This window comes from Dryas octopetala, chromosome 8 (genome assembly GCF_963921425.1).
Source record: "Dryas octopetala chromosome 8, drDryOcto1.1, whole genome shotgun sequence".
NCBI lineage: Eukaryota > Viridiplantae > Streptophyta > Magnoliopsida > Rosales > Rosaceae > Dryas > Dryas octopetala.
This window is the reverse complement of record NC_141373.1, coordinates 9,193,949-9,211,027: the sequence shown is the minus strand read 5'-3', so window position 1 is coordinate 9,211,027 and position 17,079 is coordinate 9,193,949. Positions and strand designations below refer to the sequence as shown.

At 37.6% G+C, this 17,079-nt stretch overlaps 3 protein-coding genes across 6 annotated transcripts; 2 read left to right on the top strand and 1 right to left on the bottom strand.

Annotated features, from left to right (window-relative positions):
- The first annotated feature begins 1,128 nt into the window (after positions 1-1,128).
- Positions 1,129-7,734, top strand: LOC147276959 (Leucine-rich repeat protein kinase family protein). 3 transcript variants are annotated; one of them, XM_086253663.1, is made up of 4 exons: positions 1,129-3,398; positions 4,793-4,921; positions 5,872-5,885; positions 6,584-7,734. In XM_086253663.1, the coding sequence occupies exons 1-4, from the start codon at positions 1,435-1,437 to the stop codon at positions 7,201-7,203; spliced, it is 2,727 nt and encodes a 908-aa protein (XP_086109789.1). In that variant the 5' UTR covers positions 1,129-1,434; the 3' UTR covers positions 7,204-7,734. The 3 variants fall into 3 exon arrangements, with proteins under 3 accessions (XP_086109789.1, XP_086109788.1, XP_086109790.1); XM_086253662.1 differs by having other exon boundaries at positions 5,872-5,894; XM_086253664.1 differs by lacking the exons at positions 5,872-5,885; positions 6,584-7,734 and adding an exon at positions 5,304-5,472.
- A 557-nt stretch (positions 7,735-8,291) lies between these two features.
- EMB2219 (Mitochondrial transcription termination factor family protein) lies at positions 8,292-12,856 on the top strand. 2 transcript variants are annotated; one of them, XM_086255033.1, is made up of 7 exons: positions 8,292-8,916; positions 9,071-9,479; positions 9,563-9,778; positions 10,051-10,158; positions 11,075-11,349; positions 11,726-12,296; positions 12,412-12,856. In XM_086255033.1, exons 1-6 carry the CDS (start codon positions 8,312-8,314, stop codon positions 12,096-12,098), a joined length of 1,986 nt encoding a protein of 661 aa, XP_086111159.1. In that variant the 5' UTR covers positions 8,292-8,311; the 3' UTR covers positions 12,099-12,296; positions 12,412-12,856. The 2 variants fall into 2 exon arrangements, with proteins under 2 accessions (XP_086111159.1, XP_086111158.1); XM_086255032.1 differs by having other exon boundaries at positions 12,391-12,856.
- A 78-nt stretch (positions 12,857-12,934) lies between these two features.
- LOC147276957 (uncharacterized) lies at positions 12,935-15,153 on the bottom strand. Its single transcript, XM_086255034.1, has 4 exons — positions 15,023-15,153; positions 13,812-13,922; positions 13,600-13,724; positions 12,935-13,487 (listed from the first exon to the last, which is right to left on the bottom strand). Exons 2-4 carry the CDS (start codon positions 13,891-13,893, stop codon positions 13,257-13,259), a joined length of 438 nt encoding a protein of 145 aa, XP_086111160.1. The 5' UTR covers positions 13,894-13,922; positions 15,023-15,153; the 3' UTR covers positions 12,935-13,256.
- Between the last annotated feature and the right edge of the window lie 1,926 nt (positions 15,154-17,079).

The window sequence follows — 17,079 nt, the reverse complement described above, 5'->3', positions numbered from 1 at the left end:
CTCGAAACTCGAAATTTTATTCATTGTTTATAACAAATAAAGTATTGATATGTATACACTGACACAAATATTTGATAAATAAACTTGACAAGCCTAACATTATTGCCACATTTTTAAGCTACATTTTTTTTATTGAACATTGTTATGCTACATTAGGGTACCAAATTTTGCAGCAAATAATGTATTATGTATCAATTACCACATTATATGGTTCACTAATGCCATTAGTGACCACAAGTTACAATATTTCAGAAACGAGTGAACTCCACCTACCAAATAATTTGATTTTTTCATTAATATGGTCTTAAAATGTGATCATCTAGCATTCCTCTTACCCAAAAAAATGATCATGTACAGCAAAGAGCCATTAAAATCTATCAGGTACACAGCATTTTACACTAACTCCTTTCTCTACCAACTTTCCATTTTACACAAATCCACCCCATTGTTTCCAAGAGAGACTGTCTTCACAAACAGAGTGCTCTGTTTTCCATTTTTGTTAATGGGCACATATTTCCAATGCTTGACAGCCTAGAAATCAGAAACCCAAAATGGTATCTTCAGTAAATTCCCTAAACAGTTGGGTCACAATAATTACACATTTTTTGTTTCTCTGAAAACCAAAAAAATAAAAAGGAAAATGGTGGATGGGTCTTAGCTGGAAGGGCGGGTTTACCGGAGGTCAAACTACCACAACCGGCGCCGGACCTGCTTCACTGTGTGTCAGACCCGACCCGAGTACAGACCCAAGTCACACTTTCAGCTTTCCATCACTGTCATCCCCCTCAAACACACAAACAAAATAAAAAGAGAGAGAAAATTAAGCCTTCGTTTTCTCGTTTTTTTTTTTTTGTTGAAGTCCAAAGTCTGCTTCTTGAGTCTTGACCAGACCGGCCACTTTCTGTCCCTCTCTCTCTCTCTCTCTCTCTCTCTCTCTCTCTCTCTCTCTTTAAAATTATACTATTAATTAATTAATGAGTTTTTCATTTTCCGATATATTTTTTGTATTTTGCTTCTTCTTTCTGTCTCTCTGATTTGTCAACCGAAGAAACTGAAGGATTTAGAGAGAGAGAGAGAGAGAGAGAGAGAGAGAGAGAGAGAGAGAGAGAGAGAGAGAGAGAGAAACAAAGGGGAGCAAAGAAAGTGGAAACAGATTTGTCTGCCTCTCTATTCTCTAACCCAACAACAGTATGTAGTGAAAGATTCAAAAGCGTGTGAATTTGAGGTAAGAGTCTTCCATTTCTGCCTCTGTTTTCTTTTTCTCCTCCCTTTTAGAGAGTGAAAGTTGGGAACTTTTAGAAAGAGAAAAAATGCATTGTTGTGAAATGGGCATGTGTGATTCTTCTGGGGAGTTCCATAGCAGTCAAACAACACACGTACGTGTTTGAGAGAAAGAGGAAGAAGATGGGCATGGTTGGATCTTTATTATGAGCCATGGTGGATCAGAAAAGAATAGCATCTTGTGCCTTGTTGTTGTTGATGGTCTTGTTGCTCCTTGAGCCCACATTTGAGCAACAGAACCAGAGCCTGCCATTGGGTTCAGTCTCTGAGCGAGTGGCTCTGTTTGAGCTCAGATCGTCCTTAGGGTTGAGGAGCAGGGACTGGCCCAGAAAGGCAGACCCTTGCCTCCTCTGGAGGGGTGTCCAATGCCAGAATGGTACAGTTGTTGGGATTAACATTTCTGGGTTTAGAAGGACCCGACTTGGCAGTCAAAACCCACAATTTGTAGTTGATGCTTTAGCCAATTTGACCCTTTTGCTCTCCTTTAATGCCTCCAATTTCTTGCTTCCGGGTTCCATTCCCGACTGGTTTGGCCAAAGCCTTGTGTCCCTGCAAGTTCTTGATCTCACTTCTTGTTCTGTAAATGGTCCTATTCCATCCAGTCTTGGAAATTCAACCAATCTGACTAGCCTGTATTTGTCTCATAATAACCTTACTGGGACAATTCCTGCTAGTTTGGGCCAGTTGGTACGCCTTTCGGTTCTTGATCTTTCGCGAAATCGGCTTACTGGATCCATTCCTCAGTCTTTTGGCAATCTTGGGAATCTTTCTGTTCTTGACATTTCTGGGAATTACTTATCCGAGTCGATTCCTCCGGGCATTGGGACCCTTTCAAAGCTTCAGTATTTGAATCTTTCAAGCAACATGTTGTCTTCTCCCATACCTGCTCAACTTGGGGACCTTGGTAGTTTGGTTGACCTTGATCTCAGCGCCAATATATTGGTCGGGTCCTTGCCTTCAGATTTGAGGGGGTTAAGGAGCTTGCAGAGAATGATTGTTGCAGACAATTTGCTCAGTGGGACTTTGCCAGACAATATGTTTCCAACTCAAACGCAGTTGCAGGTCATAGTTCTGAGAAATAATGGTTTCACTGATGGTCTTCCTAATGTGCTGTGGTCAATGCCCAAATTGAGTTTTCTTGATGTGTCAGACAATAATTTCACTGGTCTGCTGCCCAATTCTAGCTCGAATGCTAATGCCACTTCTGCAGTACTCAATATTTCTCAGAATTTGTTTTATGGAGGTCTTACACCTTTTCTTGGAAGGTTTAGTGCTATTGATCTTTCGGGAAACTATTTTGAAGGTGGGGTACCAGGCTATGTGATCACTAATGCATCTCTTGACAGCAATTGTCTCCAAAATGTGAAGAATCAGAGGACTTTGGCACAATGTTCATCGTTCTATGCTGATAGGGGTTTGACTTTTGATAACTTTGGCCAACCAAATTCTACACAACCTCCTGCAGCAGAACCTCCTGGGAAGAGCAATAAGAAGGTCATCATATTGGCGGCAGTTTTGGGGGGAGTTGGTTTGATTGCGATTTTAGTGTTATTTTTGGTAGTACTACTCCTATGTTTACGTAAGAGGGCGGGCACTACAAATCAAAGAGGGGTTGGTGTGGGACCAGTTCCTGCAGGCAGCAGTCCACCACCACCTGGAGCATCAATTAACTTTTCTAGTGTAGGAGATGCATTCACATATCAGCAGCTGCTCCAAGCCACTGGTGACTTCAGTGATACAAATTTGTTCAAGCATGGCCGCTCAGGGGATCTCTTCAGGGGTGTCTTGGAAAATGGGATCCCTGTGGTCATTAAAAAGATTGATTTGCGCTCGATTAAGAAGGAATCATACCTACTCGAATTGGAGTTCTTTAGTAAGGTGTCACATACAAGATTTGTTCCCCTTTTAGGACACTGTTTAGAGAATGAGAACGAGAAGTTCCTAGTTTACAAATATATGCCAAATGGGGACTTATCAAGTTCTTTGTACAAGAAAACCAACACAGAGGATGATAGTTTGCAGTCATTGGATTGGATAACGAGATTGAAGATTGCATTAGGCGCGGCAGAGGGTCTCTCCTATCTGCATCATGAAAGCAATCCACCCCTTGTGCACAGGTAATTTTAGAGTTACCTCTTGTCATGTTTCAATTCTTTCCCTTACATTTTCCTTTTATTCTCCATGCAATCAGGTTTTTGTAATTTCCTATGCTTTGTTTCAAGTCAGTAAGTTGTGACTTATAGCATATGTTTAGTTGTTTGTTTGAGATGGATATATATATATATATATATATATACGTGCATGCATACATACATATACATATTCATATATATTTTGTTTTTTAGATGGTAACATTTCCTCAATAAGAGCAGTAATTTAATGGTGTGATTATTTGGGGACCTTCCGTGCAACATTAAAAGTTAAAACCGTTTAGGAATTTGCAAAAGTTGATTTCTAGCAACAACTACTTGTTCATCCAAAGTCTTTATGATGTTAAAGCTAATGGTAGAATGGGTGGACTATGACTTTGTAAGAGGTTCCCTCATTCAAATTTGGCACAGGTTCCCTCATTCAAATTTGGCACTCACAATAAATTGTTAAACTATTTTGAGAGATATAGATTACAGAAAAAAAATAAAAACCCAAAGATGGTCAAATACTCAAATATATCGCTCAAGATACTCTTGTGAACATTAGTTGAAGAAACTTTGTAATGGATTGACATATTTAAGGGGTAGATAATGTTTTTTTTTTTTTAATTATAAAAATAGAAAAAAGCTTCAATAATATGGTTGGAACTTGGAAGAGGTGATTATATTATCATTGAGGCATAAAGTCAGATGCTTGAATGTGTCCAAAGCCCGATTTGACTTTAGACTAAATCTTCAGCAAACTCAGTATCAGATGGCAGATGCAGGATTAATTAAGTGAGTTTTGCTTATTTAAAGTACAAAACTGAAGGGGGAAAAAAAAATAGAACAGTAGTGTCTCCCTTTGACTTTGTACCACAAATGAAGGTCATAGACACAAATTGTGGAAGGTATAGATTTGTTCAAAAAGCTTCCTGGTATTTATTTTATCTGTTAAAGGTTTTGATCTGAGGCCTGTTACTATCTTAAAATTAATTTGACCAACTTGAGGACATGGTTGGTTAGACAGATAGTGACTGCTCATTGTGACATTTAGGTTTAATTAAGATTGTTCTTAAAAGAATATAATTGACAAAAATGAAATTTCAATGATTCCTCTTTACAATATATACAAATATGGAGAAATTAGTTACTATTTTTATATGCTAATTATATATGTAATTATTCAAAGAGTGAAGATGTTTTATGTTCTGTATCATTGCACTTCCATCAACAGTCGATTTATTTCAGTGAGAGAGCATTTCTGTTTTGTTAATTTAGCATTCTTGTTGGTGAAACTGATGAATTCGTCACCAGTTCACATTATAGAATTTATACTTAGTGGTGCAAGTAGTGACATAGCTTTCTTTTGGTCATTGAAGAGATGTTCAAGCAAGCAGTATACTTCTTGATGATAAGTTTGAAGTGCGGCTAGGGAGCCTGAGTGATATCTGTGCTCAAGAAGGGGATACTCATCAAAGCAGGATTACCAGGTTGCTGCGGTTGCCACAGTAAGTAGCCTGTTAATAATTTTATATATTCACATGTCTTCTCTTTCTGAACTGTGACTATTCCTGGATTAACATATCCTATCAATTTTATATTTTATTAACAAATTATCTTTGTTATAGTACTTGACAGTTGTTGAGCTACTAAGTTAACTCCTGACATGTTTTAGTCTCTTTTGCAAAGGCATCCTGTAATTTTGCATTTATATCCATTTTTTTCTACTGTCCTAGTGTGCAGCTCCATACATTTGTCTGTTACTTTTGAGTATGGAATTTTGATTGTCACAGTTTGCCTTGGTAATTGATTTCTTGCAATGTAGCTTCTATATTAAATGACCTTCTTTTATTTCTCATAATATCTACATTTTTCAATGGAAAACCTTAGGTGGGACCACATGATAGTTTCTACCTGTTTTTCCCCCACCAATTTTGGGTTGAGCATTCTCATTGGTGTTCCCTCTGCTAGTCTCTTCTTACCCACACTACCTCCCTCTTCTCTGACCACCCCTCTGGCAGTCCCTCAAGTAAACACGTGTAGTTTTGAAAGTTAGCATGGCACATATTCTATATTTGTCTACAACAATGATGGGTTTTATCAACCTTGGGTGCATTCTCTGTGCCAATGCCTGTTTCTTTTTTGACTATATGAAGGAATGATCTACAAAATGAGGTTTTTGTAATGTTCAATGAAGAAGATTAGATATTTCGTGTTAAAACCTGGTGCAAGGTTACACATGATGTTGATCCTGTCAAACTGTGAATAATTATCATACAACAAATTGTAAATGTGTACTTTTTTTGTCCTGATAAGATATCTGTTTACTTTCTTACTTCGTCTCTGCTGAATTGGGCAGTAACCTTGTATTAGGTTATTTTTACTTATTTTATCATTTGTAAAGATTTGATGTATTTGCATGTATGAAATTCTTATTAGTTTTCTTTCTATAATGCAGGTCATCCGAACAAGGTACTTCTGGTATGTACATATCTGAGCGTTTCTTTTTAGTTTTGTCAGGATATGTTTTCGCGTGGGGGGGGGGGGGGGGGTGGTGGAAGAAAACTTTTTCTATCCTTATGTTGAGTTGAAGCCATAACCAAAATACAATCAAGACATGTTCTGGACAGTATATTCTGAAACCTACCACACAGGAAACTGTTCCTACAAAAAAAATTTCCTTCTCGAAAAACTTTTCCGTTGAAACAGAGCCTAGCGTGAAGGATCTTTGTACTTGACCCATGATTGTTAAAATTTTAATAGTTTATGTTCGTCTTTCTATGGCTAAGGCTTCATGCTCTTCTTAATCCATTCATGTGAATTATGAAACTTATCAATTGTTTGCTATTTGCTTGCACTAGAATAACCCACTTCTTTCCTGTCTGACAAAAACTTAATGCATTTTTCTCAAGAAGTTTGGTTATCATTTATCTTTGCTGTCCAGAAAAATGAAAAAAGGTATCATGTCAAAATCTCACACATTTTCTGCATGGTTTTTATATATAAAATACATATGCATATATAATATGTACACACTAAAAAATGTACACAATTTTCTGCATGGTTCTTTTCTTCTCAAAATAATAAATATATGTACACACACATAATCTGTAGTTGTACTTCAATCTGAAAAATTATTGCTGAATCTTATGTTTCTCTGAAATGATCAGGTTCACCAACAGCATTATGTGCCTATGATGTTTACTGTTTCGGGAAGGTATTACTTGAGCTGGTAACAGGTAAGTTGGGTATCAGTGCTTCCAGTGATGCCCAAGTGAAGGACTTATTAGAACAGATGCTACCACACATCAGTATATATGACAAGGAACTTGTGACGAAAATTGTGGATCCATCTCTGATTGTGGATGAGGACCTTTTAGAGGAAGTGTGGGCCATGGCTGTTGTGGCCAGGTCCTGCCTAAATCCCAAGCCCTCAAGGCGCCCCCTGATGAGATATATTCTCAAAGCTTTGGAAAACCCTTTGAAGGTGGTGAGGGAAGATAGTTCTGGTTCTGCAAGGCTCAGAACAACCTCTTCCAGAGGCTCTTGGAATGCTGCTGTGTTTGGTAGCTGGCGCAGCTCATCTGAGGTACCGGTTATTCCAGGTGCCTCCACTACCAAAGTGGAAGGAGGGAGTGGTTTAAAACATTCAGGAACCACGGGTTCGCAGGGAAGTGGCCAAAATGGTGGCAATGGCGGTGAACATTCATCCTCACGCAGACGGCATTCTAGGGATATATTCCCTGAACCATCTGGTGTACAAGATGTAGAGAGACTTGACCAGGACTAGGCGATTGATGTTGATTGTTATTGATTCTTTGTCAATAATACAGCAGGCTTATTTGAGTGCCTGTTGTTGGTACCCCAGCAAGCTCTTCCTGGTTTTTGGAGTTGAGTGGTGTTTCGAGCCAATTTTTGTACATGAGGGGATGACTGCATGGTTCACATCTTCTCTGAAGGGACACTAATTTTGAAGTTCCATGAAATGGCTACTATTGGGATGGTGAATTTAGTTTGGGGATGCATCGGGACTGAGAAAATTTGGGAAGAAGGATCAGGGGTGCCGCTGGCGGATAGAGTTTGTATTTGTTCGAAGGCTTGTTTATGGCGAAAACAAGCTACAATTTTATGTGTAATTGATTTATTCTGTTCTTGTTTAGTTTCTGGTCCTGTGGAATGTAAATTGTAATTTCCAAAGATTTCTTCATTCACATGAGATTTCACATTTTGGTTCAGAAGAAAAATACAGCACCAAAAAAGGGAATTGGAACAGAAGAGAGCTTCATATATACTGACCCTTAAGTTCTAACGTCTAAATTGTTTTCTCCACACATTCTACTTAGTGTACCCATTACCGTCCCCGTTTTTTCTTAAAAAACCATAATGCTCAATCCATCAATATTTGTCTAAGTGGAACTGAACTCTAGCCTTGCCGTGGCCATCAAGGCAATGACAATGCGATGACAACGCTATAGCCTTGTTGCTATGGTCATGGCGGCAAAGTTCTGGAATTAGTTTTCTAAATGTTTTCCTTTAGAGTAAGGCCAAATTTCACTTTTGGGTTCCTGTTTAGGTTAAATTTCACTTTGGTTGCTATATTATTTTGATTTTGGTTATGTATATTATAAATTTTTGTAATTTAAGAACACATTAACATTTTTATTTATTGATAAAATTTGTTGCGTTTTTTGTTATACAAACTATTGAGATTTTGGTAACGCACTTTAAATAGGTCGGCTCTTCAACGACGAATTAATGAATAAAATATTACTCGGAGAGTTGGAGGTTAATGTTAACATAGCTACAAGCTGAGGCAAATTATTGATATTTAAATAACTGTCATTTGAATTGGGATGACAAAGCAAGCATAATATCCATTCCATTCCAGTGTAGAAAACATGGTGTTGTCTTCTCCACTCACTCAACTCAGTCCACTCCCCTTCCACCACTTTCACCACCACCTCCGGCCAACCAGTTTCTCCACCACCATCACCACCACCACCTCCTGTCTCCACCATCAACACGACCCCCATGATGACCCTCCAGACCTCAGTCTCCGCAAACACAACTCCAAGTCCACCGCCCTCCTCCTCCACCGCCTCTCCCACCTCCCCCCCAACCCCACCTCCCCCAACCACCTTCCTCCCGCCGCCGACAATAAAACCTTCGAGCTCTCTCTCCTCCGCAAACGCACTCCTCAGTTCCCGGGCTCCATCTCCTCCTCTCCCGCGCACCTCCGCCACGACGACGACGAGCATCGGATGATAATGCGGGCGCTGGAGATTCGCCGGAAGGTCACCGCCGAGATTTTCATGGAGGCTATGAGGAAGGGCAAATTCGGAATCACATATTCCACCAATTTGGTCCAGACCTTGCCCGACTTCATTGACTACGTCATGGTCGAAGCCGCCGCCTTGAAACGCTTGCCGGAGTTTTCTAATTCGAGCTTCAATGTTCGCGCCAAGACTGTCATTGAAGATTCCAATGTTGTGCCCTTCATCAGGTAATCAAAGGCAAAAGCTTTACTTTCTTTTTTGTTCTAATTTCCAATTTAGGTGGATTTGTAGCAATTCCATGAATTATTTATGAGTATGCAAGAAAACCCAAGAATTAAATCTAGTGTCCACAATTGGGTTTTCATGAATTTCATTGTATAGGTGGTTGAAGCATAATTCACTTTCATATCCCCAAATTGGGAGGCTCATTTGCTTGGCAAAGGGGGACCTTGATTCGATTAGGCGTCTTACTGAGTGGTTGAAGTCGGTTCATGTCAAGGGGAGGTTTATCGGAGTTGCACTCGTGAAAGCCGGAGATTATTTTCTGGAGCGCAGCAGCGAAGAACTGGATGAGATTGTTGAGTATTTGGAGAGGAATGGAGTTAGGAGGGAGTGGATGGGCTGTGTCATGAGCCGGTGTCCGCAGCTCTTGTCTAACAGCTTGGAAGAAGTGAAAGCCCGTGTGCGATTTTACTTGGATATGGGTATCAATGACAACGATTTTGGCACAATGGTCTTTGATTATCCCAGGGTCCTTGGCTACTATACTCTGGATGAGATGAACCAAAAGGTAACCGACTCCTTCCCCAGATTATTGATTGAAATCATATATTTGTGTGTACATGTTGTGAGATGCTGCTCTTGTTTATCCAGATTAACTATTTGAAGGAGTTTGGCCTTAGTACTGAGGATATTGGCAAATTACTAGCTTTTAGGCCGCAACTGATGGGTTGTAGCATTGAGGAGAGATGGAAGCCTCTAGTTAAGTATTTCTATTACCATGGCATTACCCGAGATGGTATGAGGCGAATGCTTACAATTAAACCGATGGTTTTCTGTGTTGATTTGGAGACAACCATTGTACCAAAGGTAATACTTCCTGGGTTTAAACTTTGTCTTGGAGGCCTACATCATGAAACCAACTTGAACAATCTAGCTGAAATCTTCCTTCGATTTCATTACCTTCCACCTCATCCTGTTTTGGATATTCTTGTTCTCTCGACTACTATGTAGTTCTAATGATCATTCATGAGTTAATGCATAATGGGTTAATGCATATATATAGTACATCAAATTACCTCATTTTTAGTGTCATGCCTTGTAATGATGACATTGACATGTATTTATTTTCCACTGTGAAGGTAAAGTTTTTTCAGGACATAGGCATTCGAGACGATGCCATAGGAAAAATGCTTGTAAAGTTTCCTCCGTTGCTAACATACAGCCTCTACAAGAAAATCCGGCCAGTGGTTCGTTCTTTTCTTATTCAAGTTCTGTTTTTTTTTTTTTCCTTTGATACCTTTTTAAGCTTATTTAGTTATTTATATTAACAGCTCCCACCCACCCCACCTTTCCCGAACACACACACCATGTTTGCACCTGCATGTACGCAGTATATATCTTTCTGTACCACATTTTCTATGTATCAGTAGATTTTATAAATGTTAAAATGGAAATTTGTCCTTTTTCATGTTGTAAAGCTGGTCAGAGCAAAGGGTGGAGTTGCATGGGTTAATTTTCCAATCCCTAAAAAATTTTTTTTTAAAAAAACTGGTTATTGGATTGAACGAATTAGCCTACATTCTGAGTTGATATATAAGGCATAGTGCAATTGTTTTTGCAACAGAACTTAATGACATTGACTAACATATTTGACTTTGGATCAGTCGTACTTGTATGTATTTGTTATTGAGTTGTACATAAGAAAAGCCCCAGTTGTATATTTTTTCTGTACTTTTATGTATTGGCTGTGCAGTGGAAATCTTTTTTTGGCGGCTAATGCTTTCTTTGATGCACTTTTCTTGAGTAGATTTACTTTAGAAGTTTGTATCATTAAATAGATAGCTGTTCTGAGATAGATCTCAGGCATTATTATCATTTTGGTTAAAAGATTTCTGGTCTCAATAGAACTCATTTCAGCCACATTTGGAGGGAGAGAATGATCATGATTACTGATATATTCTTGAAAGATGTGTCTTGCATAGTTGATTAGAAGCTTATTTTGTGTGATAACTTTTTTCAAATTCTGTGCTCATGCCCCCACGTTGAAACTGATAGCTCTGGTTGGACTTTTGCATATTTATTTAATATCTAGGTTCAGTTTTTAAGCAAATGGAGTAACATCTAGATTCACCTTTGGTAACATGTTACTGGAATATCATACAGGTCATATTCTTAATGACCAAAGCTGGAGTTAGTGAGAGGGATATTGGAAAGGTTATAGCTTTGGGACCAGAGCTCTTGGGATGCAACATTGTGAAAAAGCTCGAGGTTAATGTCAAATATTTTCGCTCACTTGGCATACATCTTGATCGTTTGGGGGAGATGATTGCTGATTTTCCCATGCTGCTCCGGTACAACATAGATGTCCTCCGTCCAAAGTACCGTTACTTGAGGAGAACTATGGTCCGCCCTTTGCAAGATCTCATTGAGTTCCCAAGGTGAAAGCATCACAATAGAAATGCTGATCTTAGTTAATTTCAGTAATCTTCCATAGGCCCTTTATTTTGCTATACCATAGTTAATTATATTATCCTCAGTTATCATTTTGTGGTATGCTATATTTAAGTGAAGCAAGGTCTCAGGGAGAATCTCTTAATCATCAAGGTGAACATAATCTGGTTGTCTCACAAGTATACAAGTCATTTTCATTTTCCCAATATTTGTAATGGGCTTCTTGCTTTTGGGCAACCAATTGAGCACACATTATTTTGGAGTTCAAGTTTTCCTCGTCGATTTATGCTATTTTACTTTTTGTAATAGTTTGTCCTCTTTCTTCTCTACCATTGACTTTGACCATAGTGAAATTATGTTCAGGTTTTTCAGCTACTCTCTTGAGGGCCGAATTATTCCAAGGCACAAGGTTCTGGTAGAAAATTGCATTAATTTAAAACTACGCTACATGCTGGCTAGCACAGATGAAGAGTTTGAGAAGAGGGTCAAGGCTATAGTGGAAAGGCGCCAAAGATTTGAATCTGGTGTCATGACTGAGGATGTCTCTAATTCCCAAACGAGTGATGGCGATGATTCGGCCATGAAGAGAACTATGCTGGATGGCGCTGAAAGTGAGGTAGAATCAACTATGCTTGATGGCGCTGAGAGCGAGGCAGAATCAACTATGTTTAATGACTCTGAAAGTGAGGCAGAATCAACTATATTTGATGACTCTGAAAGTGAGGCAGAATCATAATTTCTACACTGCAAACTCTGGTCTCAGAATAGTCATGCCACACTAAACTGAACAATGCTCCGACTTACGAAACTGAACTTGTAGTCAAGCTAACAAAAGAGAAAGATACTTGTTGCTTTGGAAATCCATGACTGCCATGTTCAAAGAATGTTGCAAACTGGGAAGAATATGAACCATGAAGCTGGATGATGCCCTTAGGTATGCAGTCTATGCTTAATGTTCTCTTTATGATTTTTTTTTTTTCTTTTCTCTTTATGCTTATCATAATTGAACTCTGCTTATTACATCATAGAAAATGACGTAACATTTGTAGAGGTATGGCGATAGTGAATATGCTACACCATGTGCAAGAACGCAGAAGAATTGATGGACCACTTTTCCTTCACTGGCCCTTGCTGTGGGGTGTTGGCAAGCTTGCTCTAACAAAAATTGCAACATTGATTTGGGAACCTACCCCTCTCATGCAGTATCGTGGACACTTTGGAAGGAGAGGAATAGGCGGGATCTTTGAGGGCAAAGAAGTCACTATTGCACAGTTAAAGAAATCTGTTTTTCTATTCTCTAATTCCTCTTTGACTGGCTCAATGCTAGAAATGTAGGTAGTAGTCTAGTAGAGGTAGCTAGTTAGAATTACGGATTCTCTACACTTGTAAATGTAAATATTATTGTGCATACTGGAGCCGTAAAATTAAGTAATTATATCACTTTTGAGGGATTGAATGTGAGCTAAGAGTTGTATTCAAGATTTTTCTCCTTTTATTTAAGGGTAAGGTGACTTGAACCCAAGTATTGAGTGACAAAGACAATTACACATGATGTTCCCCGAGTTCCAGATGAATTGCTTTAGAAAAACTTTAAAAAGTGGGTTTGTACTTTATAATAGCACAAACAAACTAAACGGCCTCATTCTTACATGACTGGGTTGCATACTAGAAATGTAAGATCTGGGTGCTGCAAGGCCACAATCCAGGTGAAACTGATGCAAATTAGAGATTTATTTTATATAAAACTCAGACGAACAATATTCTATTTGTCTAAGATCAGGAGCTTCTGATTTAAGGAAACCTGCTGGCTCTTGCATAACAGTGCTTTTCTAATGGTAATTAATCTGGGCATAAGTTTTGAACCTAAGAACAATCTAAACAAAATTCCAAGAACTTAGGCCGTCTTCATCTCAGTTGTTGCAGCATTCGCATATATAGGGTGAAGCACATGACCTTCCTTGGGCTCGACATGCACCCACTTGCGACCACTGAGCTTGTGTTGTTCAAACTTTACACAGCCTTCTTTCAGAGCATAAAGGGTGTGATCTTTCCCTAACCCAACATAATTTCCAGGGTGGAATCGGGTGCCCCTTTGGCGAACAATGATATTTCCAGGTATCACTCTCTGCAGCATAAACAGAATAACATCATAGTGATTTCAAGGAAAGAATTCAATAAGCAATAATGAACCTCCACTTTCTTTTTCCATAACTTCACCTAAAACAAAAACCTCTTACCTCTCCGCCGAATTTCTTCACCCCAAGATTCTTAGGTTTAGAGTCTCTCCCATTCTTTGTGGATCCAGCAGATTTTTTAGTAGCCCAGCGCCTGAATACCAAACTCAATCCTTCTCCTGTGACGTCTAAACCAAGCGAAACATTAGAACTTAGAAGCAGCAACACAGAATATTTAAAATAGCACAACCCATTGAGTGATATGAAACCTGTACCAGAAGCACTGCTGTAAACAGGAGTGTTTGTAACCAGATGCTTTAGAGTCAATCTGTTGCATATTGATGTTACAAGATTCATTGTGTTGTTTTCTAAAAGATGGACAAAACCTGAAAGAAAATTACCACATTCAATGTTGAAATGTCAACAATAAAGTACTTCTGAGGACTGAATTCCGAAATATAAATCAATAGCCCATATTAGTAACATATGAAATATCAATCAATTACCTTTATGTGTTCTCTGTATTTACTAACATTAATTTGTTACTAAATTCCCAACTAGTAAGTAAATGTCATTATCTTCCCGAATGTATCCCTTGTTACCCATTGTTATAAAGTTAAACTAGCAGCCTATGGAATAAATCCCTTAATTCTCTTCTGTCAGTCACAAAAAGCTCTTTCTCCAGTATCTTTGTTTTCCCCTAGTAGTTATGATGCATTTTACTCAAAACATAAGCAATGCGTACAAACACCAAGAGCCGCTAAAGACTTCAACCTTCCAAAGAAGCACAAGAACCAAATTACATTCATCCTTTTTTTATTAAAAAATAAAAAAAAGAACAGAATTACAGCACAGAAAACCAACTAGGCGAAACCTGGCTTCCCAAAATAAACCAACCGGTGAATCTACAATAAGAAACCGAAGAAATAATCCAATTGGTGAATCTACAACCGATCAACAGGGATAATCTAGGTAGAGATTTTAGGCACTGGTGTATTTTGTTACCAAGAAATTGTTCGAATTCACAAAATAAGCGAGAGTAGAAAATGTTATGTGACTGAAAAATTAGTTTATGTGCTCAATGCATCCTTGTATACTAATGCTTACTCCTTGATTAAATTTACACAGAACTTGGGTTGCATCCCATTTTTCAAATTAAGAATGGCAACCCCAGAACAAAAATGCTTTCTTAGAATGAAAAGACTCGAACCCGACTAATTCAGAGCACCTACTTCCCATAAAGTTATAGAGGCTTTCTATACTGAAATTGAAAGTTCCCCAACAGACAACTAGTTAAAGCAGTCACAAATGGAGATTTATATGGCCTCATTACCACATCAACACCAGTCAGCGATCATGAATTCGAAGGATGAAAAGAAGTCACAGAGAATCACAAAAATGCAATACCCAGCAACCAAAACACATTAAAATTACCAAAAAAAAAACAGAAAATAAGACTTTATATATCAGAAGTGAGAAGAGAGACCTGGTTGCAGGAAATGCCAAGCTAGCTACGTCGTGGTCGTGGTGGATGAGCTGAGATGCGACGGTGAGTGAGAGGAGAGAGAGGAATGCGAGAGAGCTGAAAAACAAATGAGTTAGGGTGGGTTACTCGGGTATATGGGCCGGGTGTGTAGCTGGGTATGGTTACCTCCATCCATATCCATTTAACTTTAACTCATAATTCCCGGCCAAAAAAAAAACTTTTAAACTCATAAAGTCATAATTGATCAAATATGAATTACCTATTTAAACTATAATGTACGTAGCAGTTGGTGCCTCGGTGGATAATCAAGTTAGAATGGCCGTAGAGTTTGTCCACTAAAGTTTAATTTTTCTTTTTCTTGAATTAAAAATATATATATAATATACTTATAAATATCATTATAATTGATTATTAGATTGAACAACTGAATTTGTTTGTATTTGTAATTTAAGAATAGAATAAAAGAAGCTTATTAAATAGATTATACTTGACAAAATATCATTATGATGTTCGCATGGAAATATAACACATTCCTATGAGCTTACCAAACATTGAAATAAATTTCATACTTATTCTCAAACCTCAAATCCGTGAATCAAATTAGACCTAATAAATTAAATATACCATATTACCAGTTTTTTGCTACTTGAAATAAACTCATGTCTATAAGAAAAAACAATAATAAACAAAGGAAATTAGTTCCTTGCCTTGAGCAGTGGATGAAGATGAGCAATTGACCCTTAGATTTGAACACCTTTTGCCCACCCATTTTATACCCAACTCCTGTGGTTGGGTTGAAAGGGAACAAGAGGGTGTAAAAGTATTGGGTTTGCTTTGCTAATTCTTGATTCATTTGGCTGCTGAATTCCATATATACTTGAGGTTGGGAAAAATAAGATAGTAGTTATGAATTTGATTCTGATTTTTCACTATTGTGCTGTAATTTATATCTATGTAAATATCTGGTCTTGCTATTGATTTTGGTGCAAATAAACAGTGGTTGAATTTTCAAGGATCTGCTTGATCATGTATATAAATCTGTCTCTTAAATAGGATTTTCTTGCTGTTTTGGGATCGATGAATGTAGAGAACAATTGTTTTATGGTTTTATCAATAGAAAATTAGAATTAAATACCAAATATCAATAGTTTTTTAATAAAGCAGTAAGACACTAATTTCATGTTAGACAGTCACAGTTCGATATAATCATGTTTTTTAAAATTGGTACCTAAACTGAAATTTAGTATCTAAAGTGAAATGACATAAATATTTTAATAGTTGAAATGAAAAAGCATTATAATTTAGTACCTAAAGTCAATGGATCTTTTTATCAACCATTTGGAAAATATTAAGATTGTACGTATTGCTGCCCCATGAATGAAATCTTGTGAAATATTAATTTTCACAGGTTATAAATTGTGGAATTATTAGATAAACAAACAAAACTGTGCCAGATTTTTGGCAGACTTTCTTTTCTTTGAAATGTTAAGCTTTATAATTTATATGTACTCCCCTTTATCAAATTATAGAAATGAAATATCGTTAACTAATTAATAGAGCATAAGAACATTACATTCTGTTTGAGCAACTCTATCCACCACCTAAGTCATGTTCGAGGATTCGGGGCATGACAGTAGGCACGGTCATACATCGGCAGGGTCATATAGTCAACTAGATTATCTTGTTTGGTCTTGGTTCTTGTCCTTGGAAACGTTTATAAATGAATATATAAAAAATAAGTAAATGTAACGCATCAGAATAATGAAAAACAAAACTTAATATAAAATTATATAAAACCTACACAATAGAGAAACACAGAGGATAAAGAAAATCTATTGATCGAATTTAAACTAGGAAGATCAAAAGTTGAGTCAACACTAAAGGAGCCCGAATCTATGTTGTCTCTGAAAAGAAAACAAAATGATCTTTTTTATTGATGTCAGCACCGAAAAAATTGATTAATTTCAGCTTTCAAAAGATAAAAAATAAAACCCATAACATATTTACAATAATTATTGATGTCTTCCACCTGTGCTGATCGAACTGGTTCCTGCAGC